At 42.5% G+C, this 21531-nt stretch overlaps 8 protein-coding genes across 9 annotated transcripts in view; 5 read left to right on the top strand and 3 right to left on the bottom strand.

The window, feature by feature from the left end:
* Positions 1 to 248: 248 nt before the first annotated feature.
* Positions 249 to 1147, top strand: LOC108047572 (chymotrypsin-2). The gene is made up of 2 exons (XM_017127810.2): positions 249 to 965; positions 1031 to 1147. The coding sequence occupies exons 1-2, from the start codon at positions 257 to 259 to the stop codon at positions 1135 to 1137; spliced, it is 816 nt and encodes a 271-aa protein (XP_016983299.1). The 5' UTR covers positions 249 to 256; the 3' UTR covers positions 1138 to 1147.
* Positions 1148 to 1306: 159 nt separating this feature from the next.
* On the top strand, positions 1307 to 3526 carry LOC108047571 (carnitine O-acetyltransferase). The gene has a single exon (XM_017127809.2). It carries the CDS (start codon positions 1503 to 1505, stop codon positions 3429 to 3431), a length of 1929 nt encoding a protein of 642 aa, XP_016983298.2. The 5' UTR covers positions 1307 to 1502; the 3' UTR covers positions 3432 to 3526.
* Positions 3527 to 3681: 155 nt separating this feature from the next.
* Positions 3682 to 4875, bottom strand: LOC108047542. The gene is made up of 2 exons (XM_017127755.1): positions 4790 to 4875; positions 3682 to 4712 (listed from the first exon to the last, which is right to left on the bottom strand). Exons 1-2 carry the CDS (start codon positions 4802 to 4804, stop codon positions 3798 to 3800), a joined length of 930 nt encoding a protein of 309 aa, XP_016983244.1. The 5' UTR covers positions 4805 to 4875; the 3' UTR covers positions 3682 to 3797.
* Positions 4876 to 8184: 3309 nt separating this feature from the next.
* Positions 8185 to 13214, bottom strand: LOC108047558 (protein fem-1 homolog C). 2 transcript variants are annotated; one of them, XM_017127789.2, is made up of 6 exons: positions 12408 to 13214; positions 11067 to 11389; positions 9796 to 10426; positions 9189 to 9732; positions 9011 to 9136; positions 8185 to 8597 (listed from the first exon to the last, which is right to left on the bottom strand). In XM_017127789.2, exons 1-6 carry the CDS (start codon positions 12665 to 12667, stop codon positions 8373 to 8375), a joined length of 2109 nt encoding a protein of 702 aa, XP_016983278.1. In that variant the 5' UTR covers positions 12668 to 13214; the 3' UTR covers positions 8185 to 8372. The 2 variants fall into 2 exon arrangements, with proteins under 2 accessions (XP_016983278.1, XP_016983277.1); XM_017127788.2 differs by having other exon boundaries at positions 9011 to 9139.
* A 741-nt stretch (positions 13215 to 13955) lies between these two features.
* Positions 13956 to 14730, top strand: LOC108047545 (baculoviral IAP repeat-containing protein 5). The gene is made up of 3 exons (XM_017127757.1): positions 13956 to 14199; positions 14263 to 14442; positions 14503 to 14730. The coding sequence occupies exons 1-3, from the start codon at positions 14050 to 14052 to the stop codon at positions 14632 to 14634; spliced, it is 462 nt and encodes a 153-aa protein (XP_016983246.1). The 5' UTR covers positions 13956 to 14049; the 3' UTR covers positions 14635 to 14730.
* Positions 14731 to 14964: 234 nt separating this feature from the next.
* On the top strand, positions 14965 to 16056 carry LOC108047541 (single-strand selective monofunctional uracil DNA glycosylase). The gene is made up of 2 exons (XM_017127754.2): positions 14965 to 15312; positions 15370 to 16056. The coding sequence occupies exons 1-2, from the start codon at positions 15001 to 15003 to the stop codon at positions 15898 to 15900; spliced, it is 843 nt and encodes a 280-aa protein (XP_016983243.1). The 5' UTR covers positions 14965 to 15000; the 3' UTR covers positions 15901 to 16056.
* A 285-nt stretch (positions 16057 to 16341) lies between these two features.
* LOC108047569 (tRNA-specific adenosine deaminase 2) lies at positions 16342 to 17495 on the top strand. Its single transcript, XM_017127806.2, has one exon. The coding sequence runs from the start codon at positions 16435 to 16437 to the stop codon at positions 16915 to 16917; it is 483 nt and encodes a 160-aa protein (XP_016983295.1). The 5' UTR covers positions 16342 to 16434; the 3' UTR covers positions 16918 to 17495.
* A 96-nt stretch (positions 17496 to 17591) lies between these two features.
* The window catches only part of LOC108047570 (serine-rich adhesin for platelets), a 35808-nt gene continuing 31868 nt past the window's right edge, over positions 17592 to 21531 (bottom strand). Inside the window, 2 exon segments of the mRNA XM_044459145.1 lie at positions 17592 to 18307; positions 18533 to 21499. Coding sequence (XP_044315080.1) covers positions 18020 to 18307; positions 18533 to 21499 — 3255 coding nt within the window. The 3' untranslated portion in view covers positions 17592 to 18019.

A 21531-nucleotide genomic window follows, 5' to 3' on the forward strand; every position in this document is an offset into this window, starting at 1 on the left:
ACCTATTTTAATTCTTTGTTATTTAAATGTGTTTTTGATTGCTAAAAGACTTTACCTATCAGCGGTTAACCGTGTGGTTTCGTAAGTGTCTGTTTACTTTTTGAGGGTTCTTCACAAACCCAGCTGGACTTTTTCAACCAGATATGATATAGAGAGGGAAGCGTGACTGGGTTGTTAATTGTAAGGCCTAATTTACCTATAAGAAACTTTCCCAGAAGGTGAAAAAGTTCAGTTGTACAACAGTCAAGTTGCCATCATGTTGCTGATCCTACTTCCGCTAATCCTATATAGTTCTTGTGCCTCCAGTCAGATTCTGTATCCTCCGCAGTTTACCAAAAATCGCATTGTGGGCGGCGAGGAGGCAGCCGAGGGCGTGGCACCTTACCAGATTTCCCTGCAAGGATTGTCAAGTGGAGCACATTCCTGCGGTGGTGCGATTATCGATGAGCGGTGGATTATAACGGCGGCTCACTGTACAAGAGGCAGACATGCGGGGGCCTTTCGAGTCCTTACGGGTACCCAGGATCTGCAGCAGAATAGCTCGAAATACTATTATCCCGATAGTATCGTGGAGCATAGCAACTATGCGCCTCGCAAGTATCGCAATGATATAGCTTTGCTGCATCTGAACGAGTCGATTGTATTTGATAATGCCACCCAACCGGTGGAACTGGATCATGAGGCTTTAGTTCCTGGATCCCGACTTCTGTTAACCGGCTGGGGAACCCTTTCCCTCGGCGGAGATGTTCCCACCCGACTCCAAAGTCTGGAGGTGAACTACGTTCCCTTCGAGCAGTGTCGAGCGGCTCACGATAATAGCACTCGGGTGGATATTGGCCACGTTTGCACCTTCAATGACAAGGGACGTGGAGCTTGCCACGGCGATTCCGGTGGTCCTCTGGTGCACAATGGCAAGCTAGTGGCTCTGGTCAATTGGGGACTGCCCTGTGCCAAAGGATATCCTGGTGAGAGTAGTTATCCAGTAGTAGTAGTTAATTATGTATTAACAATTATTTATACCGCTTTTCAGACGCCCATGCTTCAATCGCTTACTATCATGACTTTATACGCACTCACCTAAGTCTCTCTAAAAAGGACAGCTCCGAGGATAATCAGGAGGAGATGGTTACTGTATAAGATTATTGCCTTGCACTGATAATATAATCTCAATATATAATAATTTCTCAATGGGTACAATTTTTAAGATTCATTAACTAACTTTTGTAAATCAATCTAACCTTTTGTTACTAATATTTTTACGTCTCGCATCCGGAATTCATATATATACCTTTTTTCAATTAATCAAAAAATTGTAATATACGAAGCAACACATGTCACTGCTGCTTAGATTATACTTAAAATTTTATTAACCGAAATTTACTGTAACAATGTTGATTTTTTTTTAAATTTCTTAAATTTTACTTTTATAAATTGGAACCGCTGAAAGAGGGGTAACTTGTTTGGTATTGCATCGCTTAAGGGAATCCTCGAAAGTCGCCAAGATGAAGTTCCGAAGTAGTGGAAAGTTTTTATGGAATTGGACCAGGTGTTCGCTTACGCAGCAGAATCGAAATGTGCTGGTCAAAATACTGATAACCTCCAGCCAAAGCTTCACCAGGGAAAATTCGAACTCGAAGCAGCCAAATCTCCTGCCCTATCATGTTTTGCCGCTCGAAGAGACGATAAAACGCTTTATGACCACTGTTGAACCACTTTTAACAGAAAAGGAGCTCAAACAGCAGAAGAAAATCACTGCTAGCTTCATGAAAAAGGAAGGACCTGATCTGCAGAAGCTCTTGGAAGAAGCCGGCAGTAAGGAGAAGAATTGGTTGGCCCCTCGATGGCTTAAAGTCGCCTACTTACAATTTCGTCAACCAGTCACTGTCTTCGTCAGTCCAGGCATGACATTCCCCAAACAAAGCTTTGAAAATCCACACGATTTTATCGACTACACGGCCAGAGTTATCTTTGGTTTGGGTGAGTTCAATGACATGGTGCATGCCAACAAAATTCCAATTGTTAAAATGGGCAAGAACGAGTTGGACAATAGTCAGTTTGGCAAGGTATTCGGCACAAGTCGGATACCAAGAAGGGTTACCGACGAGATCGCCTACAATCCATGCTCCGATTATGTGGTTGTGATTTACAAGAACCATTTTTATCAACTGCAAATATATGATAAGGAGGGAAAACTCATTATAGCTCCATGTCTGGCTGGTCAACTGGAAGAGATCATGAAGAAGGAGACCAAATTTGGAGTTCCCTATGGTATTTTGACCACCGACTCGAGAGACAACTGGGCCGAGGCCTATGAACACCTGTCGAATACTCCTCGTAACGAGAAAGCCATTAACAAAATCCAATGTGCTCTGTTCGCAGTCTCACTCGACGAGTGTACCACTCCAAAAGAAGGTCAGGATGACGAGGAACTTATTCTCTCACTGATCCACGGAAAAGGCAGTAAATTCAACAGTGCCAATCGCTGGATGGATAAGACGATTCAGTTGGTGGTCAATCCAAATGGAAACGTTGGATTCACCTATGAACACTCTCCAGCTGAGGGACAACCCATCGCAATGATGATGGACTATGTGGTGAAAAAGATGAAAGAAGATTGTAATTTCGGGGAATGCGGATCAGAGGACGTTACTCCCGCAAAGAAAATACAGTTTTGTCCGCCCAGTAAATGCGTGGAGCAGTGGCTGATTATCGCTCAAAAAAACATAGATAAACTTGTCCATTCACTTCAAATGAAGGTCTTCAGGTTCGACGGTTATGGAAAGGATTTTATTAAGAAACAGAAACTGGGACCAGACAGTTATATTCAGATGGCTTTACAGCTGGCCTTCTTTAAAATGCATTCTGAGCCAGCTGCGCAATATGAGTCGGCTCATTTGCGCATTTTTGATGGCGGTCGAACGGAGACTATAAGGTCCTGTTCCAATCAATCCTTGGCCTTTTGCCTCGCCATGCAGGACTTTGGAACGCCAGAGGCGGAGCGGGCCGAAAAACTGCGAGAGGCGGTAATCTACCATCAGATGTATGCCAAGCTGGCTCTTCAAGGCAGAGGTGTCGATCGTCACCTGTTTGGACTGAAGTTAATGGCTGTGGAAAACTGCCTGCCCATTCCAGAGTTTTTCTCATCCCCAGGCTATGTGAAGTCGAGTCACTTTCGCATGTCGACCTCACAGGTAGCCACCAAAAATGATGCTTTCATGGGTTACGGACCGGCTACAGACGATGGATATGCCTGCTGCTACAATCCACGGGAATGTGACATCATAGTGGCCATATCAGCTTGGCGCCACTGTGCGGTAACAGATCCCTGGAAGTTCGCCAAGATGCTGGAGAAGGCCTTCATCGAAATGAAACTTGTTCTGGAATGCTCAGGACCGCCAGAGAAACCGCCTGAGCCCAATTGCAAATTGTGAAAATGTTATAAATTAATATATTTCGGCTAGGATAATTATTTGGATATTACTGGATTTCATTTATATCACATTAAACTTACCTTTTACCTCCTTTACAAGATCCTGATAATATCATACTACTTTTTTTAACTTCTATCCTGATATTTAAATCAAATAGAGATAAGTAGATATTAACAAAATAAACTGTGGACCATTTTGCACTTTAGAGGTAGTCACCCTTCAAATAACTATTTTCCAAAAAGCATTTAACTATTTCTTTAACAACTGTATTTTAATACGGAGTTAGGTAACAATTGGCATTCACTTAAAACTATGGGGTTGTGATGACAGCTAACTAGATCTGATGTGGCGAGCAATGAAGAATACTTAGAACTGGTTCGCGGGCAGATAGTGATTGGCGATGGGACCTCCGTTGCCATTTCCAGCTCCGTTCTCCACAAAGTGTCCCTCGGGCTGTTGCTGCAGCTGCTGTTGTTGCTGCTCCTCCTCTTCCTCCTCTGGGGGATCCAGGGACCCAACCACCGATGTGATGGGGGCCACACCCTCGTCGGTGATGGTGGAACTGCCTCCCAGGGTGTCGTACTGCGACTGAATCTGCCGCTGGGCATTCAGGGCCTCCTCGGGAGTGCGGTACTTGATGAAGAACACCTCCGGCTTGTTGATGTGCTGCGGCGTCTCGGCAATGGCATCCTGCAGATCGGAGGCGGTCGTCTTCTTGGCCAGCACATAGACTACGGTCTTCTCCTGCTTGAGGGTCTTGGCCAGATTGAGGGCCGCTGCCCGGTTCGTCTGCGCCGGAGTCTTGACGAACAGCACGTTGTAATGGTTACGCGGCTGCTGGGCCAGCTGATTCAGCTCGTCCTGCACCTCATCCTCGGACTCCTCGGGCGCCGAGTGGATGAAGAAGTTCTTGGTCACGATGGGCCGCTTTGGAATCCTCACCCGTGGACGTGCACGTCGCTGCTGCTGGATGGGAGCAGTCTGGAAGTTGACGGGGAATCCGGTGGGCATGGGAAACGATCCGGAGGTGGGACGAGCGGAGTTGGGCTGGGAATGGAAGTGACCAGCAGGTGGCAGATAGGGAAGTGGTAGAGGAGGCAGCACCGGGTGCGGGGATTGCTGAGTCTGGAGCTGCTGCTGCTGTTGCTGGAGCTGCTGGTTCAGCAGGTGGGCAACCACCGTGGGCTGCTGTTGCTGCTGGATGCGGTAGTTGTAGCCCGGCTGGGTCAAACTGATGTCCGCCTGGCTGAGGCTCAGGCACATGGCCCCCACGAGAACCGTCTGGAAAAAGAAGTGTTTATTATAATCCTCTGTTATCCATTTGGGGTAATCCACATCCAAATCCAATTCAAACGCACCACAAATATCTTCATGCTGTCGCTTGGGTGGGTGTCTCTCTGCTGGTTAGCTGTCTTCAACCGGATGCTCCCTTGCTGTCCGAGTTTTGTGGTGCTGTGATGATGGGTCAACCGGGCACCGTGCTTTTTATACCAAACCGCGGTCACAACTTGTTTATAATCGGAAACAAATCGTGAAACAGCAGCCAACACAGTTGCAACAGTCGAAGGGGTCATAAAACATTTGTTATACATGGCGAAGAGGTTGTTTGGATCCATCTGGTTGGGTGGCAAGTGGGCTTTTGTATTTACTTTACAAGGGGTTCCACAAAAGTCGAGCGAGAGGAAATCTTAACAATGGGTGATACACATACGGGAGTAATTCTGCCATCGTTGTTAGCAAGTTAGTTAAGTTGTAATCACATTACTTCGAACATTCACCACATAAAAATATTATATTTGATTATATTTGTTTAAATTTGTAGACTGGTTAAGTGTTACTTTAAGTATAGCAAATGTTAAGTTCAAAACAATCACTTCTGCAATATGATGATAATATATAATATTGATTTGTATGGGAAATCCACCGGGTGACTTTAATTTAATTTTCATATTAAGGTTTTAAAATTCGTAAATTAATATGTTACTGCAAAAGAATTTATTTTAGTTACACTTCATATTTTCATCAACGTCAGACATATTGTGTAGTTGCATTTCAGTATTCAACATGATCAAAAAAATAATCAAGATAATAATTTTTTTTTACTGCCAATTTTAATACTATTAAGATGTTTAAGAAACTTTGCTTTGGCAAGTAAACAATCAAAGCCTCGTTTAAATTAATACAAAAGTATTGTTTTTCTTGGCAATTTTTGCAGACCAGTTGAATGGCACAGACTGATATGTAAATATTGATGACGAATATAGGCGACAAGGTTACAAGCCCGACTTAAAATGCACTTTTGTCTCTGGGTCCATTGTCTCTAGTTTGTTTTTATTGTTTAAAACTTCAGCTATCAAATGGAAATTGAAAATTGTTTATTCGGGGACTAGTGTATTTCGCATCTGTCTTGGTCTGGCCCAAGGTCTAGGTCTTTGTATCCATTCCAAGGGGCGTAAATATTGGGCGATATATTGTCAGCTCTAAATGTGCCAAATTGAGACAAAATACTCGTTTATTCGGACTTGGAATCGGTATCGGTTTTCGAACTGAAGAAGTGAAGGTAAATCATCCGATAAAATCAAAAGTATATCTTGTCAATTGGCTATGCCCAGCTTCCAGCGGAAATTAGTTGTCATAACAAACACAAAACCGATGCATTCAAAATGAGTTTAGATATAGGGCCTTATAGGGCTAATTGGCAGACCTATTATTGTTGGGTGAATGTATGCTGTAATAAAAAAACGGAGAGAGGAAGACTCCCTGTTTCCTTTCCAATTTTCAATTATGCACTCACCCACTTAAGATGTATTACGATATCGTGTGCATTCAACAGTGTGCATCTCATTAGCTGGGGGAATTCTGCCTACAAATCATAAGAAACCAGCCAAGGGCGAACTGGGCAACAGATGATAAGTTAGCCCACATTTCTAACGGCTGTTATCTGGTCGAAACCAAAAACAGGTTTCCTACTTTCTCACGCCAATTTCGTGAACCATGAACAGTGAAATGAAACCAAAACTTTGTTTATGTGGGCGCATTAAAAATGCAAAGATCTGTCAAAGAAAATACGATAAATTTTAGTTTGTAATGGGAAACCAAAATTACATTGTCATTAATTAATAGACCCAAATGCATTAGGACGAAAGTAGCAAACAAAATTAAATACAAAAATTTAAATGGATACGGAATCCGACCTGTGATTAATAGGTGCCTACTATTGCCGCACTTTGCATATTTTATGCAAAGCGAATAAGTTGCTAAAATCCATTGAATGCAAAACACTCGGTGCACAGATTAGCCAAAGCATAAAAGTGAATGTTGACGGGACACAAATTATGATTTGCGTAACAAAACTATTTTATTTTAATTTATTAATTCACACCATGGGAGAAGAGGTTTTGACATTGGCTGCCTTTGTCCATTTCTATGCATAGCATTAGCAAATGCATCCGACCCAAAACTCCGTCCGTCTGGAAATCCGCATCCGAAATCCGTCACATCGAATTGATTGGGCGATAAATGCCCCTGCGAGGCCTACCACCAGCTTATAATAAATGCATTTTTAATTATTGCCCTAAAAATGCCTCATAATTAATTATGGAACAACTCGAGTTCACAACTATTTCGGGATGCCAACGAAACCAAAGACAAAACCAAGATTTTTTATAATAACTATGTGGAACGAATGGGCGTTTTGCTTTTTTGTGCTTAAGCTGACAGTTTTACATGCGCTACGGCAGAAATATTGACAAATGATTGAGGATCGATATTCAAAACAACTTAAGGGGTTTTTTTTTTTGTGAACTTAGAGGAGATCACACAAACATATCAAATAAATTGATCTAATAGTTTTAAATTTTGTTTGAATAAAATAATTTAGCTAGATATTTTTTTTATTTTCAATTCTCTTTTTCCACACAAATTAAATTTAAAATAAGAATAAACTAAAAATTGTGCGCCATAAAAGAGGAAGGAAATAACCATTCTTATTGACAAAAATAAAATAGTTTTGAATCTTCCCAATAAAACACTTTTAGCCATTTTATTGACAGTAAACGTAAACTGTAAACTATTCAATTTATTGATTAGATTTGCGTTTTACTCAAAATTCAGTAGATAATTATTCGATCTGGCTTATGCAACACGTGTGCTAAACGAACTCAATCCATCGGTCTCACAGAAATGGTTGTTAAAATACTTGGTGCGGGCCAAGACAATATTTTGGCTCGCACACATACACTTAGTACATAGGTCTAAAAAGCGTGGTAATCATAAGAAGTTAAGGGACAAATGCTGTCGAACAAATTGAGTGACTTTGGCCCTCTCACAAATTGCAATTCACATTCAGTTATTGAGTTCGATTTTAGTGGTTCAACAAGTGTTCAATTAGTTATTCTAGTTGTATGTATATATATATATATAGTATATATTTAGTATATGTTTCAGGCGTAATTGTATGTATGTAGATAATGTGTAAACTTTATTGGCGTTACAGTGAGTTCCTCTCTTTAGGATCTAATAATCAAACATCAGAGCACAATTTGTTAAGTACAAAGATCCGCCTTTCGCTTTGTAAGTTCTCTAAAATATTAATGTTTTCGATACACTCTCAATATATATATAGTTTTTAATATCACGTTCATCGTTTACACTTTTTGCTTGTTCTGTTACAATGTTTGTTCTGATTCTGCTTCTATTTCTTCTGATCTCGATTGCGGTTTTAAACTACGTTAAGCCGATTTAACAATAGATATAGATATCTGTAAATATGTATTTAATATATAGAGCGAGACAAAGTTACCGACACTGGTTAAATTTTGAAACTTCCGAAAAGGGGGAAATCAACATGGGTTGAAAAGCCTTTAATTTTGACATAAGACATAGACATTAAGCACGCTTCACGGCTCCGGTTCAGCTTCTGTTTCCGGTTAAGCTACCTCCTCAGGGTTCGTGACTCCGGACGAACTTCTCCAGCTGCCTGTGCAGCTGATTGTGGTAGGGTATCCGGTGTTTGCTGATCGCCGTCGCCGCCAAGCACTGCAGCGACACAAAGTTGAGCAGCGGAATGGTGCTGGTGGGATTTGAGGCTATTAAATCGTAGGGCCGCTTGTCGGCGCGATTCGGCTGATCGATGTCCGCTCCGCACTTGAGCAACAGATGAACAATCTGCGGAAAGAAATTTTCGTATAAGACTTATTTTTAATTTCTTATATCAAGAGCTTTTATTTATTTAACAAAAATTATATATTTTATTGTATTTATAAAAGCCAAACAGTTTTTTAATGAGAAAATGAAACAATTGTTAAGTTTAAAACAAAATTACTTTTATCTTATCATAAAGACGGGAAAACGCGTTTTAAGGTTTATAAACTTTTTATGATTTTATGATTATTATGATTTTTTTTTATTAAACAAAGACTTGTTTTTTTGATCCTTTGACTTTTAAACCAAATTTTGGTAAGCAAAGTAATATCTCCCAGAACGGAGGTTTTAAATGTCTTATACATTTTTGAAGGAGTATATACAAAAATTATTTAATGGGTTATTAGATTTGCAGTCGTGACTAATGGCTGAGTTACCTCATTGTCATAGTTATACGGCTGGCAGGCCACATGCAGGGGCGTGGATTTGGCTTCGTTCTTAATGTTCACATCGACGCCGCACTGGATAAGCAGCTTAATAACATCGGCGTTGGGGAACACAGTCTTCTAAGAAAAGGTCTTTAAAAAAAATCAATTGAAAATGTATGCTACTCACATCGGCAAAGTTGTCGTCAGTGATGTAGCCGCTTTTGATGACGTTCAGACGCGAGGCGCAGAGGTGAAGCATTGTGTCGGCGGTGCTGGCGCTGCGAAGGTTGCCCACCACCACCGTCTCGTGGACTGTTTGGCAGATGAGCTTGTTCTGCGCCTCTGTGTGGACGGTATTGATCAGCAGATAGATGAGGTGGGCCAGACATCTCATCACACGATCGTAGTTCTCCTGCTGCCTCCTGAACACAGGCCTCAAGAGGAGCAGATGCTTCACCACAATGGCGCTTTCCGCCAGTGTCCGAAACACTCCGAGCACATCCTCGAATCTGGGCAGAACATTATCTTGGTGCACAAACCTGGCTCTCGCATCGCTTCTAATGTGGCTCGAGTTTTGGACATGCAAGTCCAGCATCAGACGCACCAGCGCCTGCGCCGCGAAACAAGTCTCAAAGTGCAGGATGGACCAATTGGATACTCGCACCTCGAGCAGGAATCTCCACAGATCAATACATCGCTGAAGCTGAAGCGAATCCGCATATGAAGCGCCCCTAAAAAATAGGTATTATATAACGCAAAATTATATTCAACAGCAAAGCAATCCAAAAACTTACCTAAAAGTTAACCGAAATAGCATATCCTTATGGGTCAGACCCAGAACCCGCTCGCAAATAAGCAGGCTCTGTGTCCGCATCGCATCCATATCGGTGGCAATATTGTCCAGTTCCTCCAGCGTACTAAACTCCACTGCGTTTTCGTAGGCAGTGCGTAGAGGTACCTGCGGCTTTTTCTCAATATACGTCGAATACGCTGCCCGGATGTGATGCGCCATGCGCCAGTGCAGGATACACACCCGCGACTCGTTATGCTCGTCCAGGAACGTCGATCCCATCAGTTCGTGGGCCTCCGCCAACCTTGCAGGCAAATAATTCAGTTCCTTCTTCAGGTAGTCGAAGATCTGATGAGCTCCCTTTAAGCAGGCAGTGCGAAGGGCATCGTCTCCGTACCGACTCTTGGCATACGGATCGGCACCTTGTTCGATTAACATCTTTGTGGTGTCCAGCCGGTGCTCTTGGATTGCATAATGGAGCGCCGTTTTATCCTGAATGTCCCTGGCATTAATGTCCGCCCCCTTCCGCACAAGATACAAGCACAATTGCACCGACTGCACCGAGTTGATAAGACAAGTGCCACCGTTGATGTTTGGGCGCTTAATATCCGCTCCGTTCTCCACCAGGAACTTGACTGTAAGGCAGAATGATTTAGAACTTGTAAAAATAGTTTAATTTTGTATTGCTTTTGTCTGTATTCAAAAACTATTATGTAGAAAAATTATATTCTTTTGTATCTATACAGAAACCAAATTGGTTGAGGAATATTATGGGGATTTTGTGAAATCTAAACGATGCTCCGCTATGACCAAGCAGCTTTCACTGACCTGATTTGTAGAAAACCTTAAACAAATCGTTTATATTATGCTAATTCACATGTGCCAAGCCGTATTATAATTTGCATTCGCATTGTACTCATCCAATAGTAGAATTTCCCAATTTAAAAATTGTCAGAACCGTGTAATATTTCAACAAAGAACACTTATAAATGGTTTAAAAGTATTGCAAAACTAACTACATTTAAGTTTTGTAAGGGGTTAAAAGTTTTAATTGTGTGATTGGAAAACCTGCTTAATAACATTTCTTTGTGGGAGGCAGTATTTTGAAATTGAGTGTGTGTGTGGCAATGGCTTTAATGCAGGTAAATTAACGGTTTGAAATACCAATTTACGGTCTAGAAGTCAGGCAATATTTAACATGAATCAATAACTAACAACCCTTAAATACTTTTTGTTTTTTCCATTTAAATCAATGGTATATCTTTAACTTCTCACCGATATCAACGTGGGTCATGTAGCAGGCACTCCTTACGGGCGTCGATCCCGAATCGGAGGTGGCATTTATGTCGCACCCGATCCGTACCAAATACTTGACCATGGACAGTTTTCCAGAGACGACGGCCGCCCAAAGGGGCGACACATAGTGAAAGCTATTATCCTCCGGCACCTCGAAGTGTCCCCGTTGCTCAATATCCGCCTCGCAGATAGTGATCAGATACTCGGCGATAACCACGGCGCCCCGTTTGCAGGCAGTGAAGAGAGGTGCGCAGCCATTGCGCTGCTTCCGCACCAACTCGCGACGGGAATCGCGGGGCAGTCTAGAAATAAAATAATTGTTTGTATATTGATATTAAAATGTAATTTTTAAAATCAAGAATTTTTTTTCATGCAAGGGTAAGGGTAGAGAATCGGAAATAGCTATTGATCAGCACGTGCAGGGGTAATGATTTTACAAAACATTTGTTGATAAGATGAAGCGTTCAACGACGTCCAATCATTGAGCACCCTCAGCTGAGCATTCACACCAACGACTAGGGATTTTTGATTGCTGATTAGTCGACCAAAAATGTATTCAAATTGTATTTGTCTTGAATTGTTAACGTTATTCGGATAAATCAGTTCTAAGGGAAATATTTGGGGAATATTTAATAAAATGGTTTAAAAATTATTAGTATAAACCGAATTCTTGCTATATTTGCTTATTAGAAAGGGTTATTTTTACAAGAGAATGTATTTAGAGACACTAGAATTATGAAATTTAAATTATAAAGTCAAGGTAAGCAAAGCAAGGTATAATTTGTGTTCCATTGATGACGTATGTGCAGGTGGCATCCCTATAAATTGTATACATTATTAATCGACATAGTCAGGCGATACGATTAAGACATGTTCCATTTGTCTGCCCGTTTGTATGGTTTATTAAAAGCTATTAAAACACTGCACAAAATATATTAAAAATACGACTAATAAAACGACTACCTGTTGTTGTTTCCTTAAATTTAAGTAATCAAAATTTGTTTCTGGTAATTAAAAAAAAAAAGACATACATAGCAATATTAATAATTCCTAGTTCTTAATGTCACTTGAATTCGATTCATTCTTGATTTAATTGTATGTTTTGGTTGCTCTTTAACAGCTAAACAAATATTTTTCACGAAATTTTTTGTAGGTAGATAAAGCTTGGAAATCGGACGACCATATCGTATATATTCCTTGTTAAATATGAACATAAAAAATCGTTAAGCAAAGTCATTTCTAGTAATCACGATTTTAAATGCACATAGGCTTTGTTCTCCACAGAATTGGCTATTATTAGGTTATATTTAAAGGTCATACTTTTCCAGCTCGTGGCGCAGGTGGCGCGACAGCAGCGAATCCTCCAGACTGCGCTTACACTCCTCGATCAGCTCGTGGCTGAGCTTGGTTAGCTCCACTTTGGGACTGCTCTGCTTGCGTTCGTTGGCCATCGATGGCCGTGCGTTAGCCTGCTCCAGCGCCTGCCCTTCGCGGGTATTTCTATCCTGATCCTGATCCTGGTCCTTGGCTTCCAGCTCCAGCTGCTCGACCTGACGACGACTGCCTTCAAGTGAGCGCATTGCCAGCGCACCGTCTCATTGCCAAACGGATGGCTGTCTCTATATCCTGTGCAGTGGGTGTGGGCCGTGTGTTGGGGATTGTGGGTGTGGGCCTCCTCCTCCCGGATGTCCTTGGGCCACTGCCCCTTGCAAAAACGGTGCGGCAGTGACCTACTGAACCCACCAGCCTGGGCTACCTAATTGGGTTGTCTCTCGCTGCTCCCGTTTTCGCCCAAGGCCGTCCGAGTACTTTCTTTTTTTCTCTCTGTATCTCTGCTTGCTTGGTTGCTTTCCTTCTCTCCGAATCAATTTCTATGTCTGTGCAGCGTGCAACTTTGGTGCATAATCTATGGGCTCCTTGGGCGATTTTCGCAATTTGCAATTGCAAAAATCGAACAACAACAACGAGGACAGGGTGTGTGTGTGGCCGTGTGTTGGTGTGGGTGGCTGGCTCACGGTTTACACCATGTTTCTCCGTGTTTTTCTGTTTATAAATAAAAAGTCAGCAGAACTTTAACGTCAAAACAGTGTGTACACAACTGGGGGGGAGACAATAACTGAAACAGCTGCTCTAACTAGAGGTGGAGAAACATCGCCGTAATCGATGTGTTCCAAATGTCGGTGATATCGATGTTTGACCGGGCGCAATCGATGTTTCTTTCATCTCTAACGAGTATTGGAAATCTCACTCCAGTTCTAACGTATTCTGTTATTTTCCACTCCATTTCTTGCGCTTACTTTGTTAGTTTTCACTCTAGTTATTAATTACTTTTTACTCAATACAAAATGCACTTTGATCATAGGAATGTAAAAAAAGTTTTGATACCGTGCCGAATTACATAAAGTACAAATTATTATTAAATAATATTTATCGAAAATTTGGCTTGTATTTTTGGGTCAAGGCGGGAAACTGTTTAAAAATTAAAAAAAAAGCTTTGCAGAAAAGTTTCCAAAAACTACAATTCTAATCATATAACTTTTTTACACATCTTGCTTAATTTTTTGTTTTGATAACAATTATTTTAAACATCGATAAGACATCGACGTTTCCCGCCAAAATCTTTATAAAAATTAGAATTTCTTTAAAATGGTTCGACTCATGTTACGTTCCTAAAAATTGTTTTCAAAAAGATTTATGACAGCATTTTTTAAATTTTTAAAACTGTTAGCTTATCTCTTGAACGTATTTTTATACGAAACATTTCAAATTTAAAGAATCACCGAAAGCTGTGACCTTTAACGATAGTTTTCGCCGTCCCTGAATCGTGATCGATATGATAAGTATAGATATTTTGCGCAGTGCTGACAACCCTGTTTTCAAAGGCCGCAGCAACAACGACGCGCTGTTTGTGAAAACTCACAGTTTTTGTTATTTGCGCCTCGAAATTGTGGAATAAAAGCAGATGGAGACTCCGGCGGTGAACGATATTGCAGCGAGCTTGAGTGGCGAAAAGCTGGAGGTGTTCCGGAAGTTGAATCTCCTGGAACAGCATCGCGTCGAGAGTTTCAAGGATTGGCCCTTTCCCGCGACGGCTTCCTGCAGCATTTCAAAGGTAAGAGAGTGGCTTAAATATTTATAACAACTATTCGAGTCGATCATAAATATCGTTTTACAGATGGCCGAGGCGGGATTCTATTGGACGGGCACCAAACGCGAGAATGACACCGCCACTTGTTTTGTGTGCGGAAAAACCCTCGATGGTTGGGAATCCGAGGATGACCCGTGGAAGGAGCACCACAAACATGCCCCTCAATGCGAGTTCGTTAAGCTAGCGTGTGCTGAAAAGGATTTAACTGTGAGTTTGCATAGTCTCCGAACCCGCAATACCAACAATAACCCTTGATGTCCCCTCTAGGTCTCACAATTCCTCGAAATACTTGGAACCGTCGTCAAATGCAACATAGAGAAAACATGCAAAGCCTTTAAACTGAGCTTTATTCGGGAAAACGAGGAGCGTCTAGATGAGTTTATGCACAATAATAAGTAGTGTTTGTTTTTTTATTCTAACTTAATATATATTTAACATGTCATGTATAAAGATTTGCTAATAAAAAGGATGTTAATGCCATAGAAAATACCATAATCCACAAATTAAAGTTGGGATTTAAAATTGACTAGGGAAAATTGAATTTAAACTAACAACCTAAATAGCCATCAGTGATTTAATTTATTTATAAATCCTTAATAAGTTGGTGTAAAAAGTTTTCCGTTAAAAATATTACTAAAATTAAAGCTATTAAAGATAGGATATACTTGGTTTTACGGTCATACTAAGCTTTTACAAGCAGCTGATTGAATCCCCCTACCAGTTCTTGCTAGTTTAAAATTGCACTTGAGTGCGAAATCAAGCGTTATGTTGAAACGCAAATTGAACGCGCAAAAAGATACTCTGGAGGATGGGGAGACCAAGAGGTCAATTCCAAATGATGGAAGTATATCCGATTTGTTTGCCCAGCCCCTGCGGATAAAATTCTATAACACCGAAAAAAAGTTAAACGAGGCGCTAGGCAAATTGACCCCTCCCTCGAATATTAAGTGCATCTACAACCCGGTAGTCTATGCGTCACAGCTGCATTGTGATTATTTGCGTCGTTATTTGGATAGTCCCAAAAAGCTGGTCTTTATTGGAATGAATCCGGGACCAAACGGAATGGGTCAAACTGGCGTAAGTATGCATTAATTTATGTCCTTGCGAATGGTATTATAATATATTATCTTACAGATACCCTTTGGCAATGTGCGCACTGTAAAGGTATTGATGCAATTATCAGGGCCGGTAGACCAACCCCCTGTCCTTCATCCCAAACGTCCTGTCTTGGGTTTGGACCACAGGATCGAGGAGCCAAGTGGTGTTCGTCTGTGGGAACTGTTTTTGCAATTAGCAGGAAACATGGAGATATTCTCCCAGAAATGCTTTGTTCATAATTTCTGCCCTCTAGCATTTTTCGACGAATCGGGCAAGAACATAACGCCCAGTGAACTGAAGGGTCCTTACAAAAAACAGCTGCGGGATTTTTGTTTGGAGACCTTAGAGGAGCAATTGATTCTACTTAATCCCAAAGTGGTTGTAGCTGTTGGAGAATATGTTCATGCCTCATTAAAACATTCAGCTTACTGCAAATCTGATTCCGTTTCTCTGCTCCGGCTGCCGCATCCAAGTCCCCGATCTGCGAAAAATAACAATTGGCCGGAAAAGGCTCAGAGTTTTCTGGAGGAGAACAACCTAATCCACTTGATGCGAAATGACGCTTAAAGCTTAATATGCATCCGGCTTGCATTTATTAACACTTAACAAAGTTATATAAAAATCTGCAATACTCTAGTCCTTATTGGCTAAAAAAAACGAAGTACAAATTTTCTAATTCGTCATAGGAATATTAATAAAAATTGTAAAAAAAAACAATCAACGTTTTGTGTAAAATTTATAAAATAAATTTGACTTATTTGAATAAAATGAATTATACAAAAAATGCATATATATAAAGTTCTGTTTATGCATTTCCATATTATTTTAAGCTTACTAAACAAAAAATGAGAAGAAAAAATGTTTTAGTTTCTAGATTACATATGTTTGAAGATTGGGAATACACCACATTTTAGGTTCTGTTAAGAATGATTTCGCGGCGACACCGTGACCGCTCACGAAGTGACCGTTCCCCGTGACTGCCAGCTGTTAGTCAGTGTTGAAAAACGCGCCAAGAGAAAGAGCTATTCCGAAGTCGCCTTTTGTTTTTGTTGACCTGGTGCGGCTTTTCATCCAGTTCGCCCGAGTTTATTTCCATGCCAAATGGCCGCCTTCATGGAGGAAGCGTTAGTGGAGGCACGGCGGGCACGTGACGCCGGCGAGGTGCCCGTGGGCTGTGTGTTCGTTCATGGGAACAAGGTAGTCGCACGTGGCGGGAACGAGGTGAACGTCCACCGGAACGCCACCCGCCACGCGGAGTTCATTTGCATAGACGCGATCCTGGCCAGCTGTCGTGAGAAGCGTCTGCCGGCAAAGCAGCTGTTCAGCGAGATCACCGTGGTGGTCACCGTGGAGCCCTGCATCATGTGCTCCGCCGCCCTGCACACTCTCGGGGTCAAGGAGATCATCTTCGGTTGCGAGAACGACCGTTTCGGAGGCAAGACGGTGGTGGACGTGGCAGCCGTCGTTGGACAGAGGATCGACATCACCGGCGGCGTGCGGGCGGACGAGGCGATGGCCCTGCTTAAGGAGTTCTACAAGGGCGACAATCCGGCAGCACCGCCACAGGCCAAGAAGAAGAAGTAGATTAGTCAGAGGAACCTTACTTTCCCGAACAGGAATGAAGTAACCAACTAATTAAGAATCCGCTGGCCGAAAAGAGGTGGATAGGTCAGAGGATCCCACTCAAGTAGAGATGGAACCAAAAACTTAAGGGACACGGAGCATATTTTAACAACTATTTATGAAGAGATAAAGGCAGCCACCAACAAAGTAAATCCCGGAACCCATTTACAACATAAAAATCAAAAGGCACAACTTATTAAGCCACTCCCTTAAAAAGGGGCAAACCAATAAACTTTCCAAAATGTTCCATGAAATTGAGATAGGAATTTTAAAGAAAATATTAAGTGGATTAACCAGAAACTACTAACTAACAAAATAAAACAGTTAGCAAAAAACTACAAACCCTAACAATTGCATGCCGGCAACAAGAAGTAATTCCCAAAAGTAAAATAAGTTCCACTGCATCATTTGTCGATGTTTTCTGTATATGTTTCAATTTATTATAAACTTTAAGCATAGTCTAAGATATATATATGTATATGGCGTTCAGAACGTATGTTTAAACTCTAAACATAAATACAATTACTGCAAGAAAGCTACAACATTTACGTGTGTGTAGTGAAGGCTGTGCCTGTTTCCACTATAGGAAGACTACTCATAAAACCTTTTGTTTCCTTTTCGAATGTGTAAAGTGCAGTTTTGCAGTCCGACACCAAGAATCTATTTAACCCTCCAACAACCAATACTTTTGGAAAAATAATTTTTACAACAATCTTTGAAGTTGTTTTGGGTTTATTCTCTTCAGAGAAATGTTCTTGATATAAATATAAAGTTTATAGTTGCTTAAAAATGTAATTGGATCTTTCCAATTAACGAATTGTTTTCCTAAAAGTGCAACTTAATGTTTTTTTTTTAATTCCCATTTAAGGATTTTGATGTTGGAGGGTTAAGGCCTTTCTTAACCTACTGTAATTTCCCTACGTCCTAAGCTAACTCTTCTGTTCGATCGTTTGTTGTGCCAGCTAATTCCCTTGATCAGGATCAGCTTGTTAAACTGGTCATCAAGTGCTGGCGCAGCAAACAAACAATGGCGGGCGACTAAGCGAATCTAGACTAAATCTAATTAAATGCGCATGCTGCGGCGTCTATGGCCAATGTTGAGCCACTCCAGCGGCACATTTCCGCCCACATTGTAGGTGGTTGGGGTGCAGTTGAGCAGCTTCCGGGCGGGTTCGCATCGCCGGCTCACGTTCCAGTAGGCGAATCCCTGAGGACAGCGGTGGATCTGACCCTCGATGCGTCCCGTCAGCTCCGAGAATCCACATTTGACAAACAGCTGGCCGCACTGGTCATCGTTTAGCGCGAAGTGACCCTCATCCGGACAGAGAGGTGCCGTCGTGCTGATTTGTACCTATTAAAGAAGATCGCAATCATATTATTGGGTTGGATTTACTTATTTTAATATTTTGTTTTTTATCTAAATTATGTAAGGATCTCGTTGAGGTTAGAGAAATTATTTCATTAGTTTAAAGGTGATGCCATAAAATGTACCTAACATCCCTTCATAAAAAAAATTATAATCAGTGTAGTATAAAATAATCTTAGCTTATAAGGCTGCAGGACCATTAAAACTTACCACGTTCTGGAGTTTTGTTTCCTGTTCGAACAAATTGGTGGTCCTCTTCATATCCTTGGAGCATTTATCTCCCGTCTGGGGCTTGCCACAACTGCAGGTGTTGTCCTGGTAGACAGTTCCATTGGGACATTGGAATACCACAATGTTTAAATCGTTGCTATCCGAACTCTCGCTGCACTGGTAGAACATGCCACACTTTTCCGGATGCTGACGGAATCCGGTGGGACAGACGTACACATTCTGTCCGGGACCGGTTGTTGGACAAGGGGCGGTGGAATTGGTGCCGGGAGTAGGATTCTCTGGGGTGGTTGGGGTCTCAGTCGTTGGCTGAGTGGTTGTGGTTTCTCCCCCCGTTGTGGTTGTGGTCTCTGGCTTAACCGATGTGGTAGTAGTATCAGGGGTTCCGGTAGTAGTTGTTCCAGGGCTAGTAGTTTCAATGGCTCCAGTGGTAGTGGTTTCGGGAGTTGGTGTAGTAGTGTTTTCAGGGCCTCCTGTGGTAGTGGTTTCAGGGCTTGCAGTGGTAGTTGTTTCGGGAGCTCCTGCAGTTGTGGTTTCGGGGACCCTCGAAGTGGTAGTCTCAGGGGTTCCAGAACTGGTTGTACTTTCCGTTGTTCCGGGTTCCGTGGAATTTCCTGGCGATGAAGTGGTCTGACCTGAAGAGCAATTGCCCGACACCTGATCGGCATAATTGCAAGTTTCGGTGGATGTGTCCCAAACAGTTCCCTTACCGCACTTAAACCCATAAACCTGGTACTTGCCATTCTTTGCGGCGTCTACACAACGATAATAGCGACTGCAATCCTGGGGATCAGGGAAAAATCCCTCGGCGGTGCAGTTATAGTTCGTTTGTGGTTCAGGCTGAAGTGTGGTTGTTGGACCCTCTGACGTTTCAGGGGTTGTTGATGGGGGTTCAGTTGTGGTAGTGGGTTGTTGAACATTTGTCGTTGTAATTTCAACAGTTGTTGTAGTAGTAGGTTGTACTGTGGTTGTGATAGGTTCGGTTACTGGCTCAGCGGTTGTAGTAGGCTTATAGCCTGGAGTAGTTGTTGTAGTTTCTACCGCAACAGTAGTTGTTGTTGGCATATAGCCGGGAATACCTGTGGTGGTGGTTTCCTGCGTGGTAGGTTTTCCGGGGTATTCGGTTGTGGGGGGCTTCTGTGGTTTTTCGGTTGTAGGTTCTTGTGTGGTGGTTGGTTTTCCAGGATATTCGGTCGTAGTGGGTTTTTGGGGTTTATCTGTTGTAGGCTCTTCTGTGGTGGTTGGTTTTCCAGGATATTCGGTCGTAGTGGGTTTTTGGGGTTTATCTGTTGTAGGCTCTTCCGTAGGTTTTGTGATGGGTTTGGTTACCGTTGTCGGCTCATCTGATGGCCGTGGGGTGGTACTTCCGGGCTCTTTAGACTCCTCATTTGGTGTTGTAGTCTCTGGATAGTTTGTGGTCGGTGGTTCAGTGGGCAACTTCGAGCACCTCGGAATGTTCTCCATGTAGTCACAGGTCTGGACATCTTCGTTCCATCCTGTGCCCTTGGGACAGGTAAAGTTGTACTTTCTGTAAGAAGCTCCTGCCTTGATGCATCGGTAGTATTTCCTACAATCTTCGGGATCGGCCATGTATCCCTCACCGGTGCATTCAGTGCCAGCAGGTAGGGGTTTCATAGTGGTTGTAGACGGCTGATTCGTGGGTGTTGTAGGCGGCGTTTGGGTGGTGGTTTCCGAATTTGATGTCATTGTTGTAGTTTCAGATTCCGAACTGATTGTTGTTGTACTGGGCGGCACTGAAGTTGTAGTACTGATTGGTATTTCTGTGGTCGTTGTGGGTGGTGTTTGTGTGGTGGTGGTGGGTGGTAAGCCTGTGGTTGTAGTAGGTGGATTTTTCGTAGTAGTGGTAGGTGGTAAGCCTGTGGTTGTAGTGGGTGGATTTTTCGTAGTAGTAGTGGGTGGTGTTCCTGTTGTAGAGGTGGGCGGCAAATCTGTTGTTGTCGGGGGTATAGTAGTTGGGTTGCTGTCTTGGGTTGTAGTGGTTATAGGTTCCTGTGTGGTGGAAGTTCCATTGGCTGTTGGTTCACAGGGAGGTTTCGGTGTGCTTGCCTCAGTGCCAGTGTTGCAGTTGTTGAAATTGTGGTTGCAAGTCTGCAGATCCTGATCCCAAACTGTACCAGCTCCACATTGGAATGGAATTGGAGTGAAGCCACCTTTGTTGTTCCTTACACAGCGATAAAACTTGGAGCAGTTGTTGGGATCCGCCATAAAGCCCTCTGAAGTACATTTTCCATTAGTGTTGGGTGACTGAGTAGCGGGTGAGGTTGTTGGATACGAAGGAGATGAAGACGATGGAGAGGAAGTAGTTGGTCGGGTGGTTATCGGACGGGATGTAGTAGATGAACCGGATGGCCTGGATGTGGATGATGGGCCTGAAGGCCTTGAAGTGGAGGATGGGCCTGGAGGCCTGGAAGTGGAAGATGGGCCTAAAGGCCTAGAGGTGGTGGTGGTTGTTGGTTTGGAGGTGGTAGGAGAAGGAGCAACACCACCGCACTCCTTTACAGCCCAAGCATGGTTACAGGCCTGAAGTTGGGCGTCCCAAACTGTGCCAGGGCCGCAGTTAAAGGATACCATATTAAAGCCTCCTCTGTCATTATCCACGCAGCGATAGAACTTATTACACTCCTTTCGATCGCCAATAAATTGTCCATTGACTTTGCAGGTTTCAGAAGGATTTGGTTTCGATGTGGTTGAGCTGCTGCTACTGGAGGAGGATGAACTAGAGGTTGATGAGGATGAACCTTGGTTATTGTTGTTGCTTGAGGAAGATGAAGATGATGACGATGAATTCGACCCATTTCCGGATGAATTGGCACCAGAAGACGAGCCACTGTTGGAGGAGGAGCCTTGATTAGATGAGCCACTGTTGGAAGATGATCCACTGTTTGAAGATGAACCACTGTTTGAAGACGATCCACTGTTTGAAGATGATCCGGTATTGGAGGATGAACCATTGTTGGAAG

Source organism: Drosophila rhopaloa, unplaced genomic scaffold (assembly GCF_018152115.1).
Source record: "Drosophila rhopaloa isolate 14029-0021.01 unplaced genomic scaffold, ASM1815211v1 contig_178, whole genome shotgun sequence".
Classification (NCBI taxonomy): domain Eukaryota; kingdom Metazoa; phylum Arthropoda; class Insecta; order Diptera; family Drosophilidae; genus Drosophila; species Drosophila rhopaloa.

Coding starts and splice junctions, on each gene's coding strand:
- LOC108047572 (XM_017127810.2), top strand. CDS start 257: ATGTTGCTGATCCTACTTCCGCTAATCCTATATAGTTCTTGTGCCTCC. Junction 966..1,030: donor CTGTGCCAAAGGATATCCTG/GTGAGAGTAGTT, acceptor ACCGCTTTTCAG/ACGCCCATGCTTCAATCGCT.
- LOC108047571 (XM_017127809.2), top strand. CDS start 1,503: ATGAAGTTCCGAAGTAGTGGAAAGTTTTTATGGAATTGGACCAGGTGT.
- LOC108047558 (XM_017127788.2), bottom strand. CDS start 12,667: ATGCGCTCACTTGAAGGCAGTCGTCGTCAGGTCGAGCAGCTGGAGCTG. Junction 11,390..12,407: donor CTGCGCCACGAGCTGGAAAA/GTATGACCTTTA, acceptor TTTTATTTCTAG/ACTGCCCCGCGATTCCCGTC. Junction 10,427..11,066: donor CATGACCCACGTTGATATCG/GTGAGAAGTTAA, acceptor TCTGCCTTACAG/TCAAGTTCCTGGTGGAGAAC.
- LOC108047545 (XM_017127757.1), top strand. CDS start 14,050: ATGGAGACTCCGGCGGTGAACGATATTGCAGCGAGCTTGAGTGGCGAA. Junction 14,200..14,262: donor CTTCCTGCAGCATTTCAAAG/GTAAGAGAGTGG, acceptor ATCGTTTTACAG/ATGGCCGAGGCGGGATTCTA. Junction 14,443..14,502: donor GTGCTGAAAAGGATTTAACT/GTGAGTTTGCAT, acceptor TGTCCCCTCTAG/GTCTCACAATTCCTCGAAAT.
- LOC108047541 (XM_017127754.2), top strand. CDS start 15,001: ATGTTGAAACGCAAATTGAACGCGCAAAAAGATACTCTGGAGGATGGG. Junction 15,313..15,369: donor ACGGAATGGGTCAAACTGGC/GTAAGTATGCAT, acceptor ATTATCTTACAG/ATACCCTTTGGCAATGTGCG.
- LOC108047569 (XM_017127806.2), top strand. CDS start 16,435: ATGGCCGCCTTCATGGAGGAAGCGTTAGTGGAGGCACGGCGGGCACGT.